Source organism: Balaenoptera acutorostrata, chromosome 15 (genome assembly GCF_949987535.1).
Source record: "Balaenoptera acutorostrata chromosome 15, mBalAcu1.1, whole genome shotgun sequence".
Taxonomy (NCBI): Eukaryota; Metazoa; Chordata; class Mammalia; order Artiodactyla; family Balaenopteridae; genus Balaenoptera; species Balaenoptera acutorostrata.
Window position 1 is genome coordinate 6,033,196 of NC_080078.1, and position 27,577 is coordinate 6,060,772.

General features: G+C 43.0%; 1 protein-coding gene across 4 annotated transcripts in view; it reads right to left on the reverse strand.

Moving 5' to 3' along the window:
* Positions 1-23,264, reverse strand: part of SMURF1 (SMAD specific E3 ubiquitin protein ligase 1) — a 104,329-nt gene extending 81,065 nt beyond the window's left edge. For all 4 annotated transcript variants that reach the window (XM_057528518.1, XM_057528519.1, XM_057528517.1 and 1 more), the window contains exon 1: positions 22,885-23,264. In XM_057528518.1, the coding sequence (XP_057384501.1) occupies positions 22,885-22,939 (55 nt within the window). In that variant the 5' untranslated portion in view covers positions 22,940-23,264. The remainder of the gene's footprint in view (positions 1-22,884) is intronic.
* Positions 23,265-27,577: the final 4,313 nt, after the last annotated feature.

Below are 27,577 nucleotides of genomic sequence, written 5' to 3' on the forward strand. Positions count from 1 at the left end.
ACAGTCCAAAGGCCTATTTTCAACTCTTTCTCTTGATTCTGAAGACCTTCCGTTTGTATCACGTAACCCCCCAAAGTAAATGTACTGCTTTAATTCATGGTTAATGAGTCTCCAGGTACACTGACAGGTGTCAGACAGAAAGAAGTCCTATCGGTGTCTACTACCACCTACAACCTACAATACAACCCAAACAAAGGGCTTGTTTCACCCATACTCCCTCAGACTCATGACTGTTTCCCATTTCTGCCAGATTACCACCAAATCTTCTCATCTTTAAGTTCATTACAGAGGCTGCTAGTGATTCTGGCTACAACGGCAGAACCTCCTGGAGCAGCTGGGAGTGAGAGCTGGTCCTTCCTGCCCTGCTTCTTTATTTCTAGAGCAGAAAAAAATAACAAACCTGGAAGCCCCACGTAGCAGCAGCTTTTGTAGTCTGTGACTTCATTTAAGGAAGTATTCTATGAAACCTCTGAAAAGAAGCTAAATTTAGATTGAAGTCTTTCACCAAGAATGCCAGCCTCTTCAGCTAGGGAACCCACATGCCCAGCAGCATAGCAGGGTGGGGTGGCGGGGGGGGGAATCAACAACTTTAAAATACATAATACATAAAAATGTGTCATCATTGAGGGAAGTGAAGCTGGAACTATTCAGCCCAAAGAAATTTTCTTCTGGTACCACCAACATCTTAATTCTCGATAAAGGAGTAGTGACTACAAAAACTTTTGTAGGGAAAGAAACAGTGAAACAAGGGAGACAGGTTTTCTTTATAAGGTTTCTACTAAGAGAGCAAGGAACTACTCTATATACCAGGATGTCTGTCATGATAGAATCTGGCATCGAGGTATTGAAATCAACATACTGTCTGAAAACAAGTTCTCTAACACTGAGTCAGACAGGAAGGAAAAACCATCTACTTACTCACCAGTACTACTTTCCCAACACCTTACTCTTCCCAAATGTGTCAATTTAGACCTTGAACTCTAAGATGATAAGAGACACAGCAAAAAACAAAAAACAAAAAAATAAGAAAGAAAACAAAACTGGTATGATTTGAGATTAATAACAATTAACAGGGAGATAATGCTCTTTTCTATGCATTTTTTTAACCTTGAAGAGTAAGGCTGAGCCATTTAAAAGCTCATCTTCTCCAACGTTCCATTCCCAAAATAAAATTAAAATATTATATGTAATTTTAAAATTAACATTTAACAGCCTCATCCTACTTCATGCTCCAAAACTGGTTCTATCCTGCAAGCCATACCTCTAGACAGATTTCGGCAGATAACTGTGTAAGAGACAAACAGAGAGTGAGATTTCCTTCGTTCCTTCAGATTTGCGTCCTCCTCTTCTCCCCGCCCCCAATCAGCTGGGAAGCAGTCCCAGATTCTTCTCAAGCTTAGTTTGGAAGTAAAGCTCAGCCTTGATAAACACTCAACCCAGGAAATGCTTTGGATCGTAGACCACTTAGAATACTCAGTCTGTCCTTTCCCAAGAGGTCTCTTTTCAAACTCCATTTGATAGGCGGTTTGGCAGTTTTATATTTTCACTAAAACCTCCTGGAACATTGCTGAGAGATAAAATCATAGCAGGCTGGAAACTATACAAATGGTGGAGGGACGCACCACACCCAAGGAAAGCTCCTCAAACTTCAGGGGGAAATCACTGTTCAAAAGAGCCCCCAATAGTACCTACTCCCTACGGGAAGGAGGGAGGGGAGGGGAAGAAGTCCCCACTCTCTGTGCCACTGGGCACGTTTCTTTTACGGTGTCACCTCAGTAGGGGCTTGATACCGTTAGGACACAATGAAAACAACTAGAATGACCCGTTTTTTAGTGTTTTTGAAACGTTAATGTCCTGGTCCCTGCACTACTAAAAAGACCGACTCAGTCACACTGACATTCACCATACATCTTTTTTTTTTACAGAATCAGCATTTCACATCATTTCTCGTGTGTCTTTTGGACCACCTCTGGTGTTGTGTTTGGGTGCTGTTCAAAATGTCTCCAAGACCCAACAATTAGCCGTACTGGCAAATTCTCTCCTACGCTTGGTTCGTGAGTTCATAGACAGATTACGTGAAACCACAGAACGCTCGATCTCAGAGCGACAACCGGCTTCATGACACCGAACAGAATGCCAAGTTCTTTCACAGAGAGAGGGTGGTGGGGAGACCTGGGGGCCAAACCAATTAGAAAAACAGCACCGGCTTAGCCTAAACCAAGAATGTGCAAGCTTCTGGAAGTCACCAGAAATTTATTTATTTTTTCCGTGGAATCGTAATAACAGAGTAACATTTCAGTAATATATATGTGATAAATAATAATAAGGCACAGTTGATGCTGATGTCTAGTAAATAATCAATAGGGGTATAGGCCAAGGGGGAAACGGCTAATAAAAACGAAATCTTAGGTTGGTAAGAGGCGGTGGAAATTTGGGGAGAACAAATATACTCTTTGCTTTTTATATTGTTACTCATCTGTGTCACAATAACGCCAGGGCCATCTCCCCCTCCATATAACAACCCCTGAAGTGATCGCTTTCCGGGAAGGTCAGTGGAAGGTGGGAGTTCCTCACGGAGTGATGTTTAACGAAGGCCTTAATTTGGAGACAAAAAGGAAAAGAACCAGATTCAGAAACAACGTTGACACCAACTTGTAAAGTAAGATGCAAAGTAACAGAGCAATAGACTTTAGTCCGGTTACTAGATCCTCAGGGAAGCCTTAGGCGAGGTAGCCCCTACCATACACTGGGCACCTGGTTACTTCATTTCCTCCTGGCAACAACCTTAGGAGGTGGGTACTGTCTGCGCTGAAAGATGAAAGGTGTGATTTGCCCAAGGCCACTGGTATGTAGTCGAACTGGCTTGGCTGACTTCTCTGCACTCCACCATCTCCAAAATGGGGACAAGACTCGTACCTCCCTGGTAAGTTTATTGAGAGGAGGAAACAGACCTCATGAAAACTGCTTAGCATAGTGTCCGCCTGGCAAGTAGTAAAAAGCCAGAAATGGACAGATATCTTGATTATTATTCCCTAGGGTCACCCAGCTCCTGAGCAGCGAAGCTGGAACTGAAACCCAGGTCAGCTGGGCTCCAAAAGCCATACTCTGCGCACAGGGTTCTCCTTAGTTCGACGGCACGCAGTTTGCATACCTGACCTCATTTCTATAAAAAAGGCCACAGGACAGAAGGGGCACTCCAAAGAATGACATCCCAACACTGATGCTTTAAAGCCAGCGCTTGGCAGACACTCATTCTAGAATATTTGGGGAGAGATTCCAAACTTTGGCAGTGAAGGTTGCCCAGCCCCAGCCTATGTGATCCAGGGCAGAGCTAAGGGAAGGGAAACAGGACAGGACCTTCCACGGGGTCTGCCCCCTACCAAGGTGCAATTCCCTCCCGTGCGCTTTACGTTTGACCTCCTTTGCCTGCAGAAAGATTCTAAACAGTACCTGACTGTAAATGGAAGGAGGCCCAGTGTCCGAAAAACAAACAAATTTTTTTAAAAACCCACTACACAAACACCTGAATGCCCACAGTATTTTATCAGGATGCCCAACCTCATTTAGTGTATTTTTGTTTGTCTGTTTGTTTTTTTGGCTGCGCTGCGCGGCTTGGGGGAACCAGGGATTGAACCCCAGCCCGGGCAGTGAAAGCCCCCACTGCCGAGTCCTAACCACTGGACAGCCAGGGAATCCAACATCATTTAGAACTTACAACACTCCACTCCCTTCACAGCCCCTTTGTATCTCCTCTGGCTGGGAAGGTTTTTCTAGGGCTAAGTAGGGAATCTGATGTCAGCTTTGGAACAATGCAGAGACCGCATAAACAGTATGTATTTCCTTCCTCTGGCCTCTAACCCTTTGGGACGTCCACTATGCTACTTGCCAGACAGCCTAGCACATAGTAGTTATTCAATAAACATTGGTTAAAAGAAACTCTGAAGGGGCTTCCCTGGTGGCACAGTGGTTAAGAATCTGCCTGCCAACGCAGGGGACACGGGTTCGAGCCCTGGTCCAGGAAGATCCCACATGCCGTGGAGCAACTAAGTTCGTGTGCCACAACTAATAAGCCTGTGCTATAGAGCCCGCGAGCCACAACTACTGAAGCCCGTGTGCCTAGAGCCCGTGCTCTGCAACGAGGGAAGCCACCACAATGAGAAGTCCTCGCACCGCAATGAAGAGTGGCCCCCACTCGCTGCAACTAGAGAAACCCGCACGCAGCAACGAAGACCCAACGCAGCCAAAAATAAATAAGTAAAATAAATAAATAAATAAAATAAATTTATTAAAAAAAAAAAAACTCTGAAGACCATGTAGTCTAAACCTGGCCCCAACGAAGGATGCCTCATCAAGCACCCTAGAAAGACTATCATCCAGCATTTGCATAAACACCGTAACTCAGCACTAACTACTTTGTGAAGGGGTCTCCAAAGAATGAGGCCCCTCTAATTACTCCCTCATTAGACAGTTCTCACTGTTACCAAGTTCCTTCCCAAGCTGCGGCGGCAGTTGGCATCACAACTAATGTTCTCTAAGCACTTACCCTGCGCACCCTTCCCAGCACTTTCCACAACAAGAAAGTGGCAAAGCCAGGATTGGAACCCAGGCCTCCCTCGCCTGGGCTCTCAGCCACCACGCAGTCCATTCACTGGACCCCATGCTGCCCTCTGCGCACAGGAGTCCCTGGTACACAGCAGGCCTCAGAAATTAGAATTTATCAACTCACTTCCTGATCAAACCTCTCTGACGTCTGACCACTGCTACCCAGACCCCACCCCCATCCAGGTTACCACGGCAGCCGGAGTTCTCCACGCCCTCCACCTGTCTGGCATCTCTTACTTCAGTCTGACCTTCAAGAAGGCCACACTCTTGCTCCATTTCACCTGTCTCTGCACGTGCTATTACCGCATGGTCCCTCTCCCCATCCAGATCTTTCCAGAGCCACTTCAAATGGGGCCTGCCCAGCAGCTGCGCTTCTCTGGCCCACAAGGAGCTTCCTGTTCAATCTGGCACTTTTCTTACTGAGCTTAACTGTTTCTAGAGAACGTCTCACTTCCCTAGGTACCGTTAGGTTCCTGGCAGAGATGACTATATTTCTGCAATGAGCCTCTCATCCTTAAGCATCATGCTTAACAATGAGTAAAGCTAGTATAGATGGCTTGAGGCTTATCTTCCTTTAGAAGTAATCTGACTAGAAAATCAATATCAAATTCGAATGTGAAAATTATGGACTTCAATGTTAAATAATCAAGCCTCATTAAAATAATAAAATGCATATTTCTTCTTCATATATGTCAATAGGTATATATTCCTCAAAAAAAAAAAAAAACTACAGAGATAGATATGTTGCATTTTGTAGTAATACACTGGGGTAAAATGTTTTTCTCTGGTATTTGTTTATTTAAAAAGATGATTCTTTAATTAGAAGCCCTTTTATTCTTTAGCAAACTATCAGATACTCTGAACTGGGTTCCTTCAAGTGTTACGCATTTCAGAGCTGTTAAGAACCAGGCTACATCCATCAGGAGAGGCTGATATGAGGTAGAAACAGAGGTTTATTCCTTGCTATCACTATTTTATCCAACATAGCCTGGGTCTGGGGCTCAGGCCAGGGCAGAAGAGGACCCTCTGCTCCACATAATCATTCAGGGACCCAGGCTGATGGGGGATCTCCCCCCATATGATACACACACAGTTCAGGGTGCCGCATGGTAGAGCTGGAGGTGCTTATGGCTTCGGCCCCCGAGTGAGACAGATCACTGCTTCTCACGGTTCACTAGCCAGAATCAATCACGTGGTGCTACATAACCTCCAGGCAGCTGGGAAAAGTTGAAGGGCACAAGGACAGTCATTGAGCAGCGCTGTTTCTGCCACAGAGGCGGCTCTGGAGCTCCAAAGGTAGAGCAGTCTCTGATGACGTGAAAGAAGCAAGGTGTACAACAGTGCATATAGTATGCTGTCACCTGTGTTAACAAGAAAGAGAGAGGAAGAGATAGAGAAAAGGGAACAGAAAACCTCTGAAAGAATGCTACTAGAGAAATTAATAATACCATGGTAATAATTGCTGCCTCTCTGGAAGCAAGATGGTTGGCAAGGGGCAGGGAGGAGGAAAAGGCATTTTTAATGGGTGCCCTCTTATATTACATGCATGGGTCATCTATTTTAAAACTCTAACTAAAATCATTTTTACGCTGTGATTTATACACTTCAAATTAATGGGTTGTTTGGGGATTTTTTCTTTCTGAATCAAGTCCAATCTATTCTAACATAAGAAACACCAGATCCTTGACTCACACTGCCTGAAATTAAAACACCTGGAGTAACACTGACATAATCACATCCTTTAGTAAAGGCTTGCTGAGAGATCTTGCACTGGCTTCTCTCTATTCTAAATATAAACATCACTACTATGTAGGTGATGAGAAAAGTACTGAAGCCGATCAAATGTCTGCTTTTGGAAATAATTTTCCTGTTATTTCAATTTAGGTACCCTTTATTTTCTAAAGTAAACCTCCTTTTCTAAAATAAAAGTGTTATTTTTGGTACTGTTACGCTGAATTCTATACAAAATACAGCAAACAAAGTCTCCTGGGTTCCCCGAAAGAGAACAACACTGCTGTTTCAGAATGCATTAAAATATGGACTGCACTGAGATACAGTCTTCGCCAAAATCATGATCAACACCCTCAAATAACATTTAAATACTTCATGTGCCAGCTGTGCCAGGGGACTGCCTCTGGGGCTGTGACAAGGTAACGCAACAGCACATCTGCTCCACTCACTCAGTTGTCGTCAACAGGAGTAGAATCCTGCTGACATTCAGCTGATGAAGTAAGCCATAAATAATGCAATAAGTAAACAGTTAGGTCAAGTCTCTGAAAAGACTTCTATCATTCATTTCAATTTTAATATCAAAAACAGGCCTTAAAAAAAACAAAACAAATAGGCTTATACTACCCCATTCACAACACTCTAAATACCAGAGAATTTCCAAGAGAAATAGCACTCTATCGAGTTATGTGATATCCTTACGGGTTTTACTTCTAAATTTATGCTAAGCATATTACATAGCTACTTTTTACTACACCAAGTGGGTACTTAAATAGTCTGTGACTGTCTCTCAAGTTCTACAATATACTGTCCGCATTTATATTCTAGTGGAAAATCAACTACCACACATTTCTTTCAAACAGCAATATTACGCTTTCTAAACTGAATGTGTTTGGGTGTTATCAGAGGCGCTTTCCTAAGCTGGCTTTCTGCCTACAACCTGTGCTTTTCTAAAAGGTAATGTGCACTATCATTTAACCTGCCTTGAGCTTCCAAATAGGTTTAGTCAACCAATATTAATGATTCCAAAAATGTATCTCAAATTTCTTTCTAAATCACTGAAGAAAAGCAAATAACCCAAGTTTGCAAAGCCTATCGTGGGTCTTGTAGCATCCGCTATTCAACCTAGGTAATGAATTAGTAATTATGAAATTGCCAATATTGCAACATGTGAGGCCAAATACAATATATGTTTAGGACAAAAACAAAAAGGAAAGGAAACTTTAGATCCCACTGTGTTATGTTTAAACTGAAGACGGATGGCATTAATTTGTGGGTATACAAACAATTTCCAGGACTTTCAAGTCAGAGGCAGCCGTAATACCATATATCATTGATTCTAAGACACATTTCTTCATATTTTAACATCTCTGAAATCTTCAAATGAATCATATTGTAGTGTAAATACTGGTGTTTCTTTTTTAGTGGTATATAAAACAATGGTGCGACTTTCAATCAAAGTCATCTTAGAGTCACCGAAATACGACAATGTTAATATTAGCTAACATGTATTGAACACTGTGTACCAGGCACTGCATGTGGATTATTTTATTTAATACTCACAATACTCTGGTGTGGCTTCAATTATTTTCCCCATTTTTATAGCTGGGGAAACTAAGAGATGAGGTCACTTGTCTAAAGGCACAGGTTGGCCCCAGTCCAGCTCTTAACCACCGGGTCTCACTGACTCCACAGAGGGAAGAGCTTGAGGGTCTGAGAGAGCCAACAATTCCTCGGAACATGGGTTCGAAGCCCAGCCAAGCATCTTCTAAGCACTTTTTTTTTTTTTTTAAGGAATATAGGAGTAAAAATACAGAGCTCCAGATATCAAGAACAGATATTAATTATTAATCAAAGCCTTTACTATAAGGAAGGGTTGGTAATCACCTTTCTGAGAAAAATTATACTCTTGCATAAAAACCAATTTTTTCTCTTTTTATACATCCTGAATTCAATTTATAATTAACATGTATTTTTCTTCCTTAAAAATATTCTATTATCTCTAGAGAAATGATATAAGAATGTATTCCTATGCTCTGTACCTAAATTTTATTTAAATCAGTATTGAAATAGTCCCAAATAAAACAATACTATACAACAAACCAGAAACATTCTACAATACAAATCAACAATGAAATTTGTTGGGGTAAGTTCACATATAAAGCTACCATTCCTAACACCTGGCAAAAATGTTTGACACTTCTACAAAAATACATCTTTTAATTCGCACTGCTTCAAAGAGGGCATTCTTTTTTTTTCAGAAGTTCATTAAATGGTATTGTCTACTTATTTGTTGGTTGCCTTCCTAGCATTTCTTTTCCTGTTCCCTCAAATGTCCTAGTCCTATATGTTGGGTGAGACTTAACACCATTACTGGATTCCAAGATGGACCCTAATTCCCATCATCCTAGCCAGTGGTTGGCTTAGAGATGGACACGTGACCCAAATTAGGCCAATCAGACAAGAAGATTCAACTCCAGAACTTCTACTCTAGGCATGAGCTACTGGGGAAGTGTTCTCTTAACATCTCTGCTAGTTAAAGCCAGAAGCAAATAGCCATGGGAGCTGCTGGTAGCCACGTCCTACCTTTGGAACACCAGGGGAAGGGACAGCCAAGAATGGTCTGAGGTCACAGCACTGAGAAATGGGAAAACCAGGTCCTTGCCATGCCACTGGAACTACTTTTGCACTTTGCTGTTAATTTACTGAAGGAAATTCTTTCTATTGAGGCAATTTAAGCTAGGTTTTCTGCTACTTATATCTGAAAGCATTCTGTTTTTTAAAACTAATAAAAAATCAGTATCAGGAAGTGTGGTATTATAAATACAAGACAGAAGTAAAAATGTGAAATTGGCTGAAGAAAGGAGACAGAGTAAAATTCAATGAACACCCCATGAACCCAGCCTGAGCATTTAACTATCTTTGAGAAAAGAAACAATCAGGCTGTGGCCTGTGGCCTGTTGTGCCCACCAAGACTACAAAGAGCACTAAAGCACTCAATAGGAAAGATGCAAGATACGGAAAGGTTCCGACTACTCACAGCATTTAGTAAGGATCTTTGAGGAGACAAAACAAAAAGGGAGGAAAATATGCCTTTGCTAAAAGAGGACCTTTCTGCTTCAAATCGTAATCCAAGGGGACCGAGAGATTTGAAGAGAGAAAACAGGATAAAGAGAGGGAGGGACGTGGTAGCCTTGGCAAGAGATAAGACTGTGGGGTAGGGTGGGCAAAAGAATCCTGACCCCCAGGCATCCCCCAAACACCCTTGTGAGGTATTCTCAGTCTGAAAATGGGAAACATCATTCGAGATGTTACTGCAAAACATCCCATGGGCAAGGGACAAATTCATGATGTCCCTCCATCCAACCACTTATTTCCAACAGCCCTGAGGGAAAAGCAAAGGAGAAAACGAGGAATCCAAACGTTATGAAGATGGGCCAAATTCTAGACTTGGGAACATTTCAGGCTTTGGTTCAAACCCCTGGAATTGCCCAAAGTCCAGGAGCAGACTAGGTTTTGGGGTGTCATATGGTCACAGACCTCCCAAGCTGAGCAGACAGCAGGCTGTGATTGCTCAGTTCCCAGCCCCTATCTCACTCTGTGGCCAAAAAGAAGCAACCCACAAACACTGCCCCCAAGAGGGGTGTCCTCCAGTGTCCAACTCAGATGTGGCCATGGAACCCAGTCTACAAGAAGGTCATTAATTCTTTCAACCAGCGAGTGTTCGTGAACACCGCTGTGTACCAAGCAATGTTCAGTGGGAACACAGACGTAAACAAGACGTCTGTAAGCAAGGCCGCGGGCTTCATGGAACTTACATACTAGGAGCAGAGAGAAAATCCGGTCGACTGGACAGCTAGCTGTTATACCAACACCCAACAAAAATATCATGAAGTGATGATTGCTGGTTAGGAAGTAAGGCTGCTGTGACAGTGAGGGAGCTACTTCAATGGGGTGGTCAGGAAAGGTCTTCCTGAGGAGGTGACACTTGGACTGGGAATTGAATGACAAGAAGGACCAGCCATGGAAAAAAAAAAAAATCAAGGGAAGAGCATTCGAGCATTTCATCAAAAAAGAAGACAACAACGAAGACGCAGAAGAAGAGGAAGAAAAGAGAAGAATAAAGGAATAATTCATGCAAAATCCCTGAAGCAGGAACAAGCTTGCCATGTGTTACGGCTGGGTGTCTGCAGCCTAGAGAACAAAGGGAGAAAAAGACACAGACGAGGCCAGAGAGGCAGCTGGGGCAGGATCACACAGGGAGTTTGATTTTATTCTGAGTAGGAAGCCACTGGAGGACTTTAAAGAAGGGAATGACATGATCTAATTTCTGCTTTGAAAAGAGTTTGAGATGGCGAACAGAGTAGTGATTGCCAGGGGTCCCAGGGATGGGGGAGTGGTGGATGTACCTTTAAAGGGAGAGCACCAAGGACAACACAGCACAGCCCTGCATCTCGATTGTGGTGGTGGTTATACAATCTGCACATACAATTGGTGAAATCTGACCTGTGGATCGTACCAGTGTTGACCGTCAGTTTGTTGTGATATCATACCATAGGTACGCATGATGTTAAAAATGGGGGAGGCATAGTAAAGGGTACACAGACCTCCCTGTACATTTCTTTGCAACTTCCTGTGAATCTACAGTTACTTCAATTAAAAGTTAAAAATATTTTGCAAATTTGAAAGTTGCTAAGAGAGGAGGTCTTAAAAGTTCTCATCAAAAAAATTTTTTTGTAACTGCGTAAGGTGATGGGTGTTAACTAGACTTACCGTGGTGATCATTTCACAGTGTCTACAAATATCAAATCATTATATTGTACGCCTGAAATCGATACAGTGTTATATGGCAATTATACCTCAATTTAGGTAAGTAAATAAATAAGAAAGCTAAAAGCATGACCAAATCACATTTAAACAAATCCTAAGATAATACTCATAATATTTGACTCACAAAATGCAAGTCACTTTATTTGGGGCTTTAGGGAGAACAAATGCGTTTATTATAATAAAAGATTAAATAGATAGAACTCACGTGGCAATTGTGTGAAGAGTGTGCATCTATTTCTTTTTGGACCAAAAATATTGAATTTAGGTTTGTAATATATAAGTCTATACGATTCTCTGTTAATATTATTTTAATACAGTACTAGTTATTTGCAAAGAAAACAAGTCTGAACCTACACAGGAGATCTCAGGAACGAAACCTGGTATGTAGACAAAACATTACCTACGTAATAAATTAGAAATTATTCATAGAAACAAGTTTTTAAGGTTTCTGACTAAAAAATTTTTTACCTTTTTCACATTACATCCAAATACAGACCTAGATTTTTAAATATAAACATATATTTGCTAGTGGCTGAGGGTGGCCCTAGCAATCTGAAATTTAACAACTCACAGATGATTCTGACACACACTAGGGTAGGTCATTCATTCTCAACAGGATAATATTGCCTAGAAGGGTGTGAAAATTGTTTCTTGGGAGAGGAAAAAACCTTAGCTTATGATGCTTACACCAAAGCTCTACCTTACCTAAAAAAAAAAAGAAAGAAAAAAGAAAAAAAAGTTAAAAAGAAAAGATGTCTTAGGCTTCCATTTAAGATATGGATTGGAGAAAAGTGAAAGCAGAAGCAGAATCACAATGTGATATTATGCTGCACTCACCAAAAGGGTTAAAAGAAAAAAGAAAACACCAAGATTGGCAACAATATGGAGCAAGTGGAACTCTCACACACTGCCCGTGGGAATGTAAATTGGTACAACCACTTTGGAAAACCGTTTGGCAGTTTTGTTAAAGTTGAACATATGCCTACTCCATAGGACCCAGCAAATCCGTTCTTAAGTATACACCTAACAGAAATGCATATATATTCTCGCCAGAAGACACACACTCAGATGTTTATAGCAGCACTATTCATAACAGCCAAAACTAGAAATTACCCAATTGCCCGTCAACTGGTAAAGGGATCGATTATATTTAGTTTGACATAATGTAACACTCTACCGCAAGAAGGATGAATAATGTACAACCACACAACAATACGGGTGAATTTCACAAATGTAACGTTGAAGAGGTCAGTCACAAAAGAATGCCTACCGTATGGTACCATTGACGTGAAGTTCAAAAGCAGGCTGTTACACCACGACAGTGGTTATCTTTGGGGGTGGGGGGTAGAAACTGGGACGGTAGCTTGTGGGTATTCCAGATACTGGAATATTCTATTTCTTGATCTAGATCAGAGTTTCTCCAGCACTACTGACATTTTGGACTGGATCATTCTTTGCTGTGGGGGTCTGTTTGGTGCATTGTAGGATGTTTGGCAGCATTCCTGGCCTTTATCCACTATGTGCTAGTAACACCCACAAAGTAGTAATGACCAAAAATGTCTCTAGGCATTGCCAAAAGTCCCTTGGTGGACCAAATTACTCCGCAGTTGAGAACCGCTGATCTAAGATATAGTTACACAAGTGTGTTCAGCTTATAAAATATCAACAAACCGTACACTGCCTTTTTCTGTATGTATATGATATTTCAATATACAGAAGCAGGGAGACCATTTGGAAGACTATTGCAAGCATCCAACGAGAGGTGACAATGCCTCGGACTAGGGCGGTAAAAGTGAAGATGGAGAGAAGTAGAAAGATGCAGGAGATGGTACATGAGGCAGAGCTGACAACTTCTAGAGGATGAGAGAGAAGAAAACCAAGGAGGACACCGAAGTTTTTGGTCTGAACAGCCGAATGGTTGAAGACATCACAACGATGGGCCAGACTAGGGTCAGAGCACCTGGGGAATGACTGTGGGGGGTGATCAAACTGTGAGTTATCCAGAGGCAGCCAATGTGCTTTTCTTGTACAGGAGAATGTAACGTGTGCTCTGGACCACAGAGACTATATGTTTCACATTCTTCTCTCTTTCAAATCGTAGTCTTCAATCGGGTTTCCTGATCCCGCTCCACCGTTGTACACAATTCAACTTGTCACTGGCCATCCCTCAATCATCAGACCAAGAGAAGCTCCATGTAACCCTGACAGAGACAACTGGACATCCTCACCAAGGCTCCTGGAGCTGAAGCCGGAGGCAGTGAACATAGAAGCAGGAGTGAAAGAGCCACACTGGCCGGGAGCAAGGGCAATGTCAGCCAGTCTCTTTCCGTCTCCACTTGAGGATTTCCCCAAGCAAGGACTTTTATCATAAATTAGTTAAGATCGTTGAAATAGAGAAATAACTAATACTGCAGCTGGATGGTTTTGGTTACAAGTAACACTGGAATAAAAAAGGGCAAGCAGCAGCTGTCCAAGCAAGAGTTGATGATGGTGGCAGCTGGAACTAGGATGAGGGCAATGGACAGGAAGGGGAGACACATTCCAGAGGAGACACATTCCAGATAAACTGTGGTGACAGAAATGAGAGGACCCGAGGATAAATTAGATATGAAGAATGACAACAAGGGTCGTTTTTTGGTTTGGGCAACTGGGTAGATTTAATGAAGTGGGGATGACTGTTAGAGAGAAAGGTTTCTGGGGAGAGGGGATCAAGAAGACTGTTTTGGACACGTTAAGCTTAGTCTACTAGGCATGTTTGGGGGAGAAGAAAAATGTCATGTTTCCAACCTCAAATAATTGTGGAGAAAAAAATGCTACCTTACCGCACCCCCAAAAAAAACTTGTCTAATTTTGTGAGTGTGGATTATCCTCAGGAAAGACTAACAAGAGTTAAATCAACATCCCATAAGTACATGCAGGCCTTCTGCACATGAGTATTGATTATTGTAAAGCATACGAATTTATTATAGTTGGATTAAGCGTGCTTCTGAGAATTTTTGTATCGGCCCGTGAAATGATTATCCATTTAGGACAAGAGAAACTATCCTTTCTCTCCTGTAAAATGTGTTTTTAAAGACTAAAACAAATTGCATGCTATTTTTTTAACCTAGAAACAAAAACACATTTAAAAAACAACAAACCAAAAAAAAAAAACAAAAATTTTTTGAGTCTGGCTTGTATCTTGTCTCAGGTGAGGAAATGTTTATGAGAACTCTCTGGAAACTATGAAACACCGTACAATATAAGGCATTACTACTACTCATACGTACGGACACCCATCAAGCAATCATCAGACCTATGATTTGTAGGTAATATATGTAGAAATACAATACAGTAAAACTAAGATTTAGATCCCAAAGATCTAAGAGAATAAAAAGGCAACAAATTACATGTGGCTGTAACTTTGTCTACTTCTACAGAGTCAGATATCAATATTTCTTTTTTAGGCACCACTAAAATTAACAAACAGGCCTTTTTAAAAGTTCAAAATAAACCTATTGATTATAAATACTTGGGAAATATACCAAATTATTATTGCTGGCTTATGCAAGTTAACATTTTTACCCCACTTTAGGGAGGAGGTTATTTTACAAAAACAGGTCGGAGATAACCCCAAGTGACATTCCAAATAAATGATATAAACCAGCACTATTATTCAGAATCAAGACCCCAGTCTTTCAAGAGGCTCTCTATAAAAAGTAGGTCTAAGTAGGATTAGATTCCTGAATCTGGAAAGGATCATTCAGGCTGGAATAAGTTTTTAATATGCTAGAACAAGGGCATTTGTTTTGGGGGAGTATTCTCAGTATCAGAATGAACATATTCTCTGGGAAAATGTCTGTTCAGACCTGCAATGTATGCAATGTATTTTACTCTCTAGTGAGGAAATACATATAAACATGGATATATACCCTTAGATGCTATTTTAGCCCTTTAAAATACAGTTGGCACAATTTGCATTTTCAGAACACCTATATTTGAAAACAATTACAATCAGCAATTAATCTACTAGTTGCTCTAAGAAACTCTTTTCTTCTTAAGAGTTGTAGATTCTTTTTTTGTTTGTTTTTAACATTTTTAATTGTTGAAAAGCAATACATGCTCAAGGGGTGGGGGGGAGAAAGGGGGCAGGAGGGGAGATGAAATAGTAAAAGGAATACAATAAAACCAAGTCTCTCTCTCTCATCTGGACCCTCAACCCCAGTTTTCCTCCCCAGAGGAAATCACAATCAATATTTCGACAGAATCCTTCCAGTAATATCTATGCAGATAGATCTATAAATTTCCCTTTTATCTTTATTTTGTTTTATTACTCAAATAGTATGTACAATTTCCACTCTTCTGAATCATGCTTTTCCCCCACTCAATGACATACCTTGGAGAATATTCCATATCAGAATACAAAGCACTATCTTATTCTTTTAAACAGCTACGCCTCCCTGGGGATATACCATAATTGATTTAACTAGTTCTCTATTAACGCATATTTGTTTTCAGTCTTTTACAATTTCAAACAGTGCTACAATGACTTTGCACATAAGCCTTTATATAAATGTGTGACTATATCTGTAAGAAAAATTCCTAAGGGCAGAATTGTCAGATCAAAAGATGTATACATTTATTATCTGATACCAGACCGCCCTTCTTACTATATTGTGCCAATTTATATTCTCAACCAACAGTGTAAAAGTTTCTGCTTTTCCACACCTTTGTCATCATGACATATTTTCAAACTCTAGTCTCTGCCAATCTGCTAGATGACAAACTGTTTCACCCTTAGTTTTTTGTTTCTTGTTTGTTTGGGGTTTTTTTGGCTGTGTTGGGTCTTCGCTGCTGCACGCAGGCTTTTCTCTAGTTGCGGTGCAGGGGCTTCTCATTGCGGTAGCTTCTCTTGTTGCGGAGCACGGGCTCTAGGTGCACGGGCTTAGTTGCTCCGCGGCATGTGGGATCTTCCCGGACCAGGGCTCGAACCTGTGTCCCCTTCACTGGCAGGTGGATTCTTAACCACTGCGCCACCAGGGAAGTCCCTCACCCTTAGTTTTAACTGGTATTTTGTTTGGAGTGAATAGGGCTGAGTGTCTTTTCACATGCTTGAAATCCATTTTCATTCTTTTCTGTGAATTGTCCACATCCTTTGCCAAATAGGTTATTGGCCTTTTTCTAATTGATTGTGAAAGCTCTTTACTTATTAAACAAGCTTGACTTTCATAATATATAGATTACAAATTGTTTTTCCTAGTTTGTCTTTGGCTATCGATTTTTATCCATTTTATTTTTCCATGGAGAAATTTTCTATCCAACTACTAAAGTTTTTTTATGGTTTATAACTGTTTTTCAGCTGCTGCTTTTGGATTTTAAAAGATATAAAATCATACTGCTTGCAAATAATAGGAATTTTGCTTTTTGATGTCTATCTCTAGTTCATAACAATTGTAACAGTGTATATCCCTGTGTTGCTCCTGATTTTAATGGGAATGCTTCCAAGGTTTCACAATTAAAAATGATGCTGGCTTTGGCTCGTGACACTACTTCTCTAAGGAACTTTCTGAATGCATAGAGAATTTAACAGTTCATTCTTGAGTATTATTTTTCCATGTTTATCAATAGATTCCATTGATTTTCTTCAGTGTCAAATACATCACTAGCTTTAGCACTTACATGATTATTTAGGAGTAAGAAATAACAGGAATCTATGACTTTGGATTTACACTGTCTACTCTAGAAATAATTCAAAACTACTCATCAAAATATTTAATCCGTATCAAGTCCTCGCCTGATATAAAAAGGCAGGTACCTCCCATTACAGATAGGAAGACTGAGTCACAAATAGGTTATAACTCCACCCACCCCCTTTCTTCACTGTGGCGCTTTTGGGAGTTAGAAATAAAATCAGACCTTCTGAGTCCCAATCCGGTGGTTAAGCCACAAGAAAGCACCAAGGCCTTTAGAGAATTGAGCAGATGCCCAATGTACAAAGAAGAAAGCAGGCTGCCTTCTACAACCCCCTCACCCCCGCTACAGCTTCACAACATTCTCTTCCAGACTCCCTGTAAGCAACCTCCAAGTTGGACTCAGGAGCCTAAAACATCTGAAATGCATCACCCAGCAGCCAGCATAATAGGTCCGTTCTCCGTGATACATGATGCTGCCGACATTCCTCAGCCAATTAGAATTCCTTTCAGCTGCAATGGAGGTGAACACAGCTGGAATTACAGAGTGGGGCCATCACCAGACGCACTGATTGTACATTATTTAAGCCTTGTTTTAAGACAATAAGAGGATTTTTTTCCCTTTAATCTAGAAATATGGAAACAACATTTCACTTAGTTTAAGTATCTAAATGGATTCGATTTCATCTGTAGACACAACAGGAATTCTAACATTTTAAAAAGAAGATATGTCTGATTCACAGGGTTATGAGCTTTTGGTTTTTTTTCGAGAGAGCTCGACAGCTCTCAACTAGAATGGCCTTAGGGACTTTGGGTAGCTAGATGCGGCGGACAACTAGCCAGTTTAAGTTAGGGGCTTTCTCTCAATAAAATTCACTTACAAAACAGCAAGCAAACTAGTCATTTGAGTTGTTCAGTGACAAAAAAAACAAAAAACAAACATAACAAACCCATGTATTTTTTACTAACTCTTTGTTTAAAAACATTTAGCCACTGAAATGGTTTTGAAATAACAAAAATTTGATTTAAGTGAGAACCCTAAAAGTTAGGGTTTCTCACCCAGAAAATCAGAGCATGGCACAGACACCAAATTATTTCATCCATTTCAGAAGGTTTTTTGAACTTCCTTTTTGCTCTGAGTACTCAATAAAATGCACGATTCAGCTATTTTAACTTTTAACCAGTGCCCACAAACACGTTACCGAGCAGCCAGGCTAGTGAACTGGATCAGTGAGCTGATGTTGAAATATTATGGGTCAGTCTTTCTTTTTTTTAATTCAGGAGGAAATACTTCTTCACAAGTGACTCAGGCCCCAGGACCCTCCCCGTCACCCAATGTTCCACATTAGAACCGGCCAATATGACCAAACAGAAAAGGAAAGTCTGCAGAAGAGAAGAAAAAACCTGAAGTTCAGACACAACTTTCATGTTTGCAAAAATAGGAGTTTTTGAACTGACAAAGAAATAGGATTGAAATAAAAAATGCTAGTTTGATAAGTCACAACTACTATAAAAATACAGAGAGATAGAGCATACGAAATAGTTCATTTATCAAGCCAGTTAGGTGGGTCAAATCCATTTTTTAATGGATTTGAGGGCGGGGGGGGGGGCGGGGGGGAGGGGGAAGGTTTTTCTTAAGACAGCACAGATGTGACCAAATCACAAAATCAACATGAGAGGGACTTCCCTGGTGGTCCAGTGGTTAAGACTCTGTGCTCGATTCCACGTGTGCTGCCACTAAAACCCCAAGCAGCCAAATAAATATTTTCCCCAAAAAATCAATACCAGAACGTGTACTTGGCAGAGGGTTATTGCTTTTAAAGTATAACTGCAGTATAAGTTTTGCAGTAGCATTTGATCTAGCCCATCCCACAGCCTTAGATGATTCGGCTCAAAGAAGTACCTTGACTGCACCTTCATGAGCTTGAGGCAGACTCTAAGGAAAATGTTAGGCAAACTCAGGTGGAGGGTGAATGTTGGGTAAACAGTGATGACTTATTTCTTCTTATCACAGTTCCAGTTGTTAAAACAAGAGTTCTGCCCGCCTTACATAAGTCAGGTACAAATTGACACAGGCAACATCTGCACAGATTTCTTCATCTTTCTTAAGAAAAACCTGTTTCAAATCAATTAGGTCACCTGTGATTGATCAATTAATGTCAGAAACAGCTATGACTACAAACTACTTCTCTCCAAGCTGCATCATCTGGATGCCAAAAAAAAGTCAGCCTTACATTACATGTGCTATAACTCTAAAAATAGTTTCCATTTCCATAGGCTATCAAGAAGGTTTCCCCTTCTCTACTTGGAACTAGAATTTTTCTCCCGTCCCGATATACAGTCACACTCCAAAAAACATAAAAACACAAGGAGATCTGAGAGTATTTCAAGGCATAAAAGCACCAAAGAAAAAGTTTAGGCATTTGGTATTCCAACTAACTGGTTAACATTGGAATAAAATTTAATTTGTTTGAAGAGCACTGTGGAACCCTGAGCTCAAAATTCCATTCTTTTACCAAAGTGGCCTAAATAACGTATCTGGGATTCATTTGCGTACCATGTAAGAACAAAGTTTTTGCAAATCCTGCTTGAATTTAAAATAAAAATGTTTCCAAAGTGTTTGATTTGCCAGGGGACTCTACAATGTCTGCAAGATAATGCTCTTCAACCAAGATCACTTGATTTTGTACATATTATGCTCCAAACCTACTGAAACCATTTAAAAATGATTTTCCTGTTAAAATACCACAAAGACATTCATTAAAATCATAGTCATTTCAATATAAAGACTCACACATTCTTCTACTAGTTTAGGCCAGCTTTCCAAAGCAGTGCAACATACGACCCAATAGTTTTCAAAAACAAAAAGGGTTCCAGAGGAAGGGGAAAAAAAGAAATCATAAATGTAACCAATACACAAAAGTAATGCTTGACATAAATCAAACAGGAGGGCTGTGTTTTAACACAAATTCTGAATATCAGGACTGAGACTTAACAAAAGCAAGCATAAGCAAACGGTAATTTGGAATAAATAGGCAGACAAATTGACATATCCTCGAGAAGGAAAGAACGTTATAATGGAGTTGAAATTTCATTTTATATATTAGGAAACTGAGAACCCAGAAAGGTTAATTTGTTCTATATCATGCAGTTAATGGCTGATCTTACCAGAATCAAGTCTCCTAATTCTAAACCCACCAACCACCTAATACAACTGTGGACACCAAAGTTCTAAATACTCTTTTATAATCCAATGTCTTCATACTTTCCATTGAACTGTGCCCTGTGTGGTATTCGCTGACTGGTTAGAACAGCCCTCGTTTTAAAAAATCATTTTTTCAAATATCACACAGGGAAATAAACTCTGAAACCTGTAACAAAAGTACACACCTCTTGAAAGATGGCTTCCCAAGATGCCAGAAGTGCAGAGATTTCAAACTCCCCCGACAAGCTCAAAGATGAAGCCAAAACCTGTTCTACCGCCAACAAAATATCTAGTTCTGACGTTTCCACGTAAATTAATGTTCATCAGACAACTGGCATCAAGTGTGTCTGCAATCAATGCTAAATTCTCAACCTCGCTGCAGGGAGGACCACACTCACAAAACCCCTCAGATCATGAATTACATCAGCTGGGGGAAAGGGAAAAGGCGTTCTGGAAAGAACACTCATCACCTGATCCTGCGATAGCAAACACCATCCAAAAACTCTTTAAAGCATTTCTGCATCTATGACATCTAAATTTCTGAGTCCAAAAATAATTTGGAAGGGCAAAACCTCCACTCCAGGAGGAAAAGGCTCACATCCAGACCTGCCAACTAGGCTTGATTAATATATAAATACACCTGACACAAACGTTGTAATTAAAACCTAGCCCTTCTAAAGCATTAATCACATTTCTACCCCAACTCACAAAATCAGTTACTTCTGCTTTTAACAAGAAAACTGAAACCAATCTGATGTCAATTATAGATTACACTGTAAATGAGAACCAAATGAAAGTTGTCAGTAATTAAAGTTTTACAAGCATTACAAAGTCAAAAACGTGGCTTTTATGTAACCATTAAAATAAGAATGTATATACTGTATCTACATAGGGAGTGAGAGTTTCCTACCAGCCCTGGAATAAAGAATTAGGTTTCTCCAGAAACAAAGATCCCTGGGATATACTTGTTACTTACAAAACCAGGGTCTGGGTTTGGGTGCAAATCATTATCTGATCTGATTGTATTATCTGGTCATAACCTGATCTGACATCTTTATACAAAAAAAAACTATCTCCCTTTCCTTGAAACAAAAAATGGATCATGCAACAACTAAGAACTCTCAGAGGAAATTTTCGTTTGAAAAAAAAAAATCACCCATTGCTGTTTTAAGGGATTTCACCGATAACTGAGGGCCATGCATTTGCCATAAAGTGTCCAAAATGATCATTCTCTTTTTCAAAGAATCTGACCAGACTGACTTTGAAGTCATCATCAGACCAGTCACTGAACAGAAAAATCCAGGGGAAAATCCCCAACAGGGATTAGCCAGAACTTTTTATTTCCTTTCCAGAGCGGGAAATATTCACGTTTGGAAAGTCCCCCAGCAGAACCGTATTTGTAACACTACAATCTGGCCTCAGGTGTGAATTTAAACCGGAAGACGGGGCAGCAGACCCGCAGGAGTGGGGAGAGCGAGAAAGAGCAGATGAGGGTGCAGACTGGTCCAGGATCTCTGGAGCCCGCTAGCGAGGGGCAAGCCGACAGACACCGCTGGCAGCTACACACACCCGAACCACCACGTCGCAGGCCCAGAGCAGAGCTTCGCGCTCACCCTTGAAGGTTGCACTATGAGCCACCTAGGAGACACGGGCATTTCATTGAAGACTCAATGAGAGTGAATCAAGGAGTCTGCGTTAGTGCAGCTGCCAAAGCCTCCAGAGAGTGCGTGGGGTGCGGGCGGGGGGGGGCAGGTTTTTCAAGGATGCTGGCGGGTGGGAGAGGGGTGACGGTAAAGGAAAGAACTGAAGAAGCACAGTCAAGAGTAGGTAGTGGCCTGGCCTGAGAGAGAAAGGAAGTGGACTAGACTGAAGAGGTCTGGACCAGGGGGGAAGTGAGAACAGGACCGGGACAAGCTACGAGATAGGATTCAGGAATTCGAGGCTGAAGGAAAGGGTGGAGGCCGCCAGACAGAAGCAAGGGGGCGGGGCTGGGAGATAAGCGGGGGCGGGACTAGGTAGAAAATGAGGGGCGGAGTTTAGGGGAAAGTGAGGGGGCGGGGCTGAAGAGAAGAAAGGGGCGGGGCCCGGAGGGGAGAAGCAAGGGGGCAAGTGGGGGGTGGGGAAAGCAAGAGAACGGATGAGGGAGGGGGTGAGAAGTCAGTGGGTGGGTGGGGGGAGACCTGGAGGGAGAAGCGAGAGGCAAGGCCGGGAGGGGAGAAGCGAGGGGGCAGGTGGGGGGAGAGATAGGGAAGAGCCAGAGGATGGGAAGGTGGCGAGAAGCGAGGGGCGGGACCGAGAGGGAAAAGAGAGGGGGCAGGTGAGGGGAGAGGGAAGAAATCCAGGGGGAGGAAGGGGTTGAGAAGCGGGGGGCGGGGCCAGGAGAGGAGAAGCGAGGGGCTAGAGGGAGAAGGAAGGGAGCGAGGAGGATGGAGGGGAGGGAGACGGAGGGGGTCCAGGAGGGGAGAAGTGAGGGGGCGGGGCCAGGAGGGGGGAAGCGAGAGGCCTGGGTGGGGGGGGACAGGGAGGGGAGCGAGAAGGATGGAGAGGGTGAAACGGAGGGGGACCAGGAGGGGAGAAGCGAGGGGGCAGGTGGGGGGGAAAGGAGGGAAGCGAGAGGGCGGATGGGGGTGAGAAGCGAGGGGGCGGGGCCGGGGAGAAGCGAGGGGGCGGGGCCGGGAGGGAGCAGCGAGGGGCACTCGCCGAGGGGGGCGACCAGGTCCTGGGACAACGGCCGGCGTGGGGGAGGGCCACTTCCCCAGGGCGCCCTGCGGGAAATTCCGGGGCTGCTGAGGGGCCGTGCGGGGTGCGAGTGGGCGCCGGGTGTCGGCGGGGGCCTCCCGCCGGCCGTACCTGTCAGACGGATCTTGATGCTGGAGCCGTTCCTGCGCGTGCCGGGGTTCGACATCTCCCGCCAACGATCGGGCAGCCGCGGATCCAGCGCTGCCGCCCCCCGGCCCGGCCCGGCCCGGCCCCGCCGCCGCCGCCTCAAGGTTACGGCTCCGGGCTGGGCGCCGGGGTCCGAGCCGGGACACAAACTCCGCGGCCCAGGCGTCTGGGCGGCTGGCGGATGGTCGAGCCGGGGGATCGGCGCTCGACCCGGCGCCCCCGACCCTCGCTCGCTCCCAGCCGAGCCCAGTCCGGAGCCGCCGCCGCCGCCGCCACCACCTCAGAGCCGGACGCCCGCCGCCCTCGCCGCTTCCGCCGCCGCCACCGCCTCCCGGAGCCGCGCGCGCTCCCGCCGTCGTGCCGGCCCGGCCCTGCGCGCGCCCGGGTCGTGCAGCCCCACGCCTGCCTGCGTGCGCGCGCCCGCGGGGATGGCTGGGCGGGGCGCGCCGCGCGGCTGCGTCGCCCGCTCAGCCCAGGGCGCGAGGGGTCCGGAGCCGGTGGCCGGGTTCCCTGCACCCGTCGGACCGGGAGGCGGGAGGAGGAGATCGGGGGCTGGGGCCGAGCGCTTCGGAGGCCCGCGGAACCCGGCGCGCTGTGCAGAGCCGCGGGGCTGGGAGCGAGCGCCGGGCACACACCTAGGCGGGCGGGACGGCTGGGCCAGCGCGTGGTCGCCTTCGGTCTTCGCCACATTCTCGAAGGGAACCGGTTTGCCGATGCGGACGTTGAGGTTCAGAGAACGGAATCGATTTTCCAGGTCTCTCACTCAAGGTTCCGAGCTCCTGAGAGCTGTTGAAGGGGGGCTTACAGGAAACCGTGGCCTGTTACTACACCAAGCACTTCGCACGAATAGGCGTGCAATCCCAGTTTATTTACTTTTAGTAAAGAGCGTCTAGACAACGCGATTTCAAGGGAGGGACTTCTCAAAGAGACAAAGTCCCCTAGGTGTGTTCTGGGCAACTAGTGCGCTCTATTGACCCGTAACAAAGTTGCCAGAATCGCAGGAAATGCCATATATGGACAAGGTAAACAAGATGCGAGAGACGGATAAAGAGGTAGATAAGATGTTTGTCATTATCCAATCTGCATACAGTTCAGGCAAACAAAAATGCAGCTTTACGGCCTGTGTTTCCCTGCCTTCTGTTAACACTTCTCCCACAGTCGCAGGGTAGAACTAAAAGCTCATTATGCTTTCTCCAGCAAACTCCTCTGTTTGTTAACCCGTTACAGAGAGGAAATACTGTGTTGATAGAGAAGAAAAGCTGGGTTTGTTTATCAGACTTGTTTTTGACCAACTACCTGATTCTTTGAATGCCTTTTTTGGTTTGTGTCCTAAGGAAACGAGGCTCTGAGCCCTTGCAGCCATCCCTTGCGGCCAGAGATCTTTCTTGGGGTCACAGTCTTCAGAATAGATCCCTCTTCCTGGAGCCCCTTGACATGTCCACCTGCTCAAGCTGAGCTCAAGACTCTCTCCTGGGCTGGATTCAAGGCTGCCTCTCCCAGCCTCAGGCAGTGACATAAAAGGACAGGCCTAGATCGTTTCTATAGCCCCTTGCAGCTCAGACTTTGATTCTAGTGAAATATCCAAGAATACAAACTATGTTGAGGCAACAGAGCAGTAGATCCAGAATCCAGCTCTGTTTCTCTTTGAGGCGATTGTCACTGAGTTCCTGGATCTGAATCAATCCATTCAGAGCCTGCAATGCCTCGAGTAATCTCCATTCTTCTTTCAGGCCAGTCAGTATTTCTCCCTCTGCTTTGTTCCCATATTCAAGAAGTCTCTTCTCTGTAAACCAGACTAAACGTCTTTCTTTCTCTGCTTACCTGAGTGCCGGCCCCTGTTCTTACCTCAGCTGTTTCTTACCTGAAAACCCTTCATTTCTTAACCTCATTATTTTCTTACCTTCCTAGATGTCTGGGCCTTTTCTTGTTTCCTCAACACCTGAGTCAGGCCACTTCTGGAGGTTACTGGATTGCATTTCATTTATCATTAACAAGTAATACATGGCTAGGGACGAGGAACATAAATAAGTCAGAGCTCCAGCACTTCCAAGGCTCTGTTGGTTGGATGAAGCAGACAAGAGCTGATAATGATACAGTGATGGAGATGTGCACAGAGGCTAGGAATAGGACCATTCTACCTGGGAGGAGAGAGATGCGAAGAGCTTAAAAGAGTCACAGAAGATCTTGATCTAGGGCTTTAGAGGCAAGTTTAAGTTCAAGTTTGTTGGGCAAAGAGGTGGGGAAGGGCATTGTAGACAGAGGGAACAGCATGTGCAAAGGCAGGAAAGTGAATGCATTTCCCAGTGCAGTTTTCAGTGTAAGTGCAGTCACGTAGCTGCTGGATCTTCTCTCCTTACACCCTACTCCATTAAAGTTGACAGAGATGATAAAAGATATTTGCCCACTTAAAAATCATCACCCACAATTTTGTGCTAAGGCTGTAGGCAAGCCCTTATATTGAACTTAAGATGTACCTTGATACCCTTTCATTCTGTATCAGATGTGTCAAAAATTCTGTCAGCCCTCTGTATCCACGGGTTCTGCATCCGTGGATTCAACCAATCTCTGATCGAAAATACCATAATTCAAAAAGAGTCATGTACCACAATGTTCATTGCAGCTCTATTTACAATAGCCAGGACATGGAAGCAACCTCAGTGTCCATAGACAGATGAATGGATAAAGAAGATATGGCACATATACACAATGGAATATTACTCAGCCATAAAAAGAAACGAAATTGAGTTATTTGTAGTGAGGTGGATGGACCTAGAGTCTGTCATACAGAGTGAAGTAAGTCAGAAAGAGAAAAACAAATACCATATGCTAACACATATATATGGAATCTAAAAAAAAAAAAAATGGTTCTGAAGAACCAAGGGGCAGGACAGGAATAAAGACACAGACGTAGAGAATGGACTTGAGGACACAGTGAGGGGGAAGGGTAAGCTGGGACGAAGTGAGAGAGTGGCATGGACATATATACACTACCAAACATAAAATAGATAGCTAGTGGGAAGCAGCTGCATAGCACAGGGAGATCAGTTCGGTGTTCTGTGACCACCCAGAGGGGTGGGATAGGGAGGGTGGGAGGGAGACGCAAGAGGGAGGAGATATGGGGATATATGTATATGTATAGCTGATTCACTGTGTTATAAAGCAGAAACTAACACACCTTTGTAAAGCAATTATACTCCAATAAAGATGTTAAAAAATAAAGTATACGGGAGGATATGTGTAGATTATATGCAAATACTACGTCATTTTATATAAGGGACTTGAGCATCTGAAAATTTTGGTATCTGCAGGAGGTCCTGGAACCGATCACCCACAGATAGGGAGGGATGACTATACTAAAGATATCTGGAACAAATAGATGGGAAATGTCAAACAATTCTGCTGAGGCAGAGATGAAATTCAGTGTCTCTGCAAGTATCCTCTTTGCGATGACTTTACAAAATGTAGTTTTGACCCTGCTTTCTATGTAGGATTTAGTAGCTGATTTTATTGCCCCCAGATGTATCACTTCCCTGAGTCAGTGTTACTGGGCATTTGAAAGGTTTTCCAGTGGGGGAAAAAAATCTCTTTGGATCTGGCTGCAGCAGTTCTTAACCTCCTCTTGAGTCCCAAACCTCTTTAGGAATCTGATGGCAGCAATGGAGCCTTTCGCCAGAAAATTTCATATAGGCAAATACACACCAAATTTTGCATCCCATTTCAGTGGGTTCATGATCTCCTGAAGCCAATTTGTGGATCCTGCAAGGTCCCATCGCCCCTAGATTAAGAACTCCTAACCTAAAGGCAACGACCAAGCAAACAGCATTGGGAATATCCAATATGTATGTGTTCAGCAGAGCAGTAGCTCCTTTTGAAGGCAGTGGGTGTGCTGAAAAGAGGACAGCTATAATCCACCCAGACCTACAATTTACCCTAGCTTCATCCTATTACCAGCTGGTGCCAGAGCAAGTTAATTAAATCCTCCAAGTCTCACTTTGCTCATCTGTAAAATGGAGATAAAAATACCTTTCACTCAAAGTTATCATGAGGCTTAAATTAAATCTTGGGTGTAGATTTAGCAGTCTAATACAGCAGGCACTCGGTAAATGGTAGTTCTTATTAGTACATGTAAAATGCATGTGCTAGTCTTTGCTCCAAAACCTGCAAGTTCTATTACCCTAGGGAAATCTGGTTGGAATACTGTGCAGGGGATCCCTTGTGGGAGTAGAGACAGCTATAAAAAATGCCTCTTGAGGACATGTCTGGACCTGAGCTGTTGCCTCTGAGGCCAGTGGCTAGATCAGACTAGACTTTAAGGTCTTTCATAGATCTGGCATCTAGTATTCTTTTACTTTTCACCTAAACATCAGATTTTTAAAACAACTGGGTGTATAAAATCATGTTTAATTAGCACATTTATTTATTCCTTTATGCCCAGAAGCCTTTAGGATCTTTCTCTAAATCACAACCTAAACTTGATGCAAGTCTTAGTACATTATTATCATTGGTAAGGTTTTTTACTTGTTTTTTCTAATTGAAATTTTTATTGAGATAATTGTAGATTCACATGCAGTTGTAAGAAATAATACAGAGAGATCCTTTGGACACTTTGCCAGTTTCCCCTGATGGTAACATTTTGCAAAATCGTAGTATTCAATAT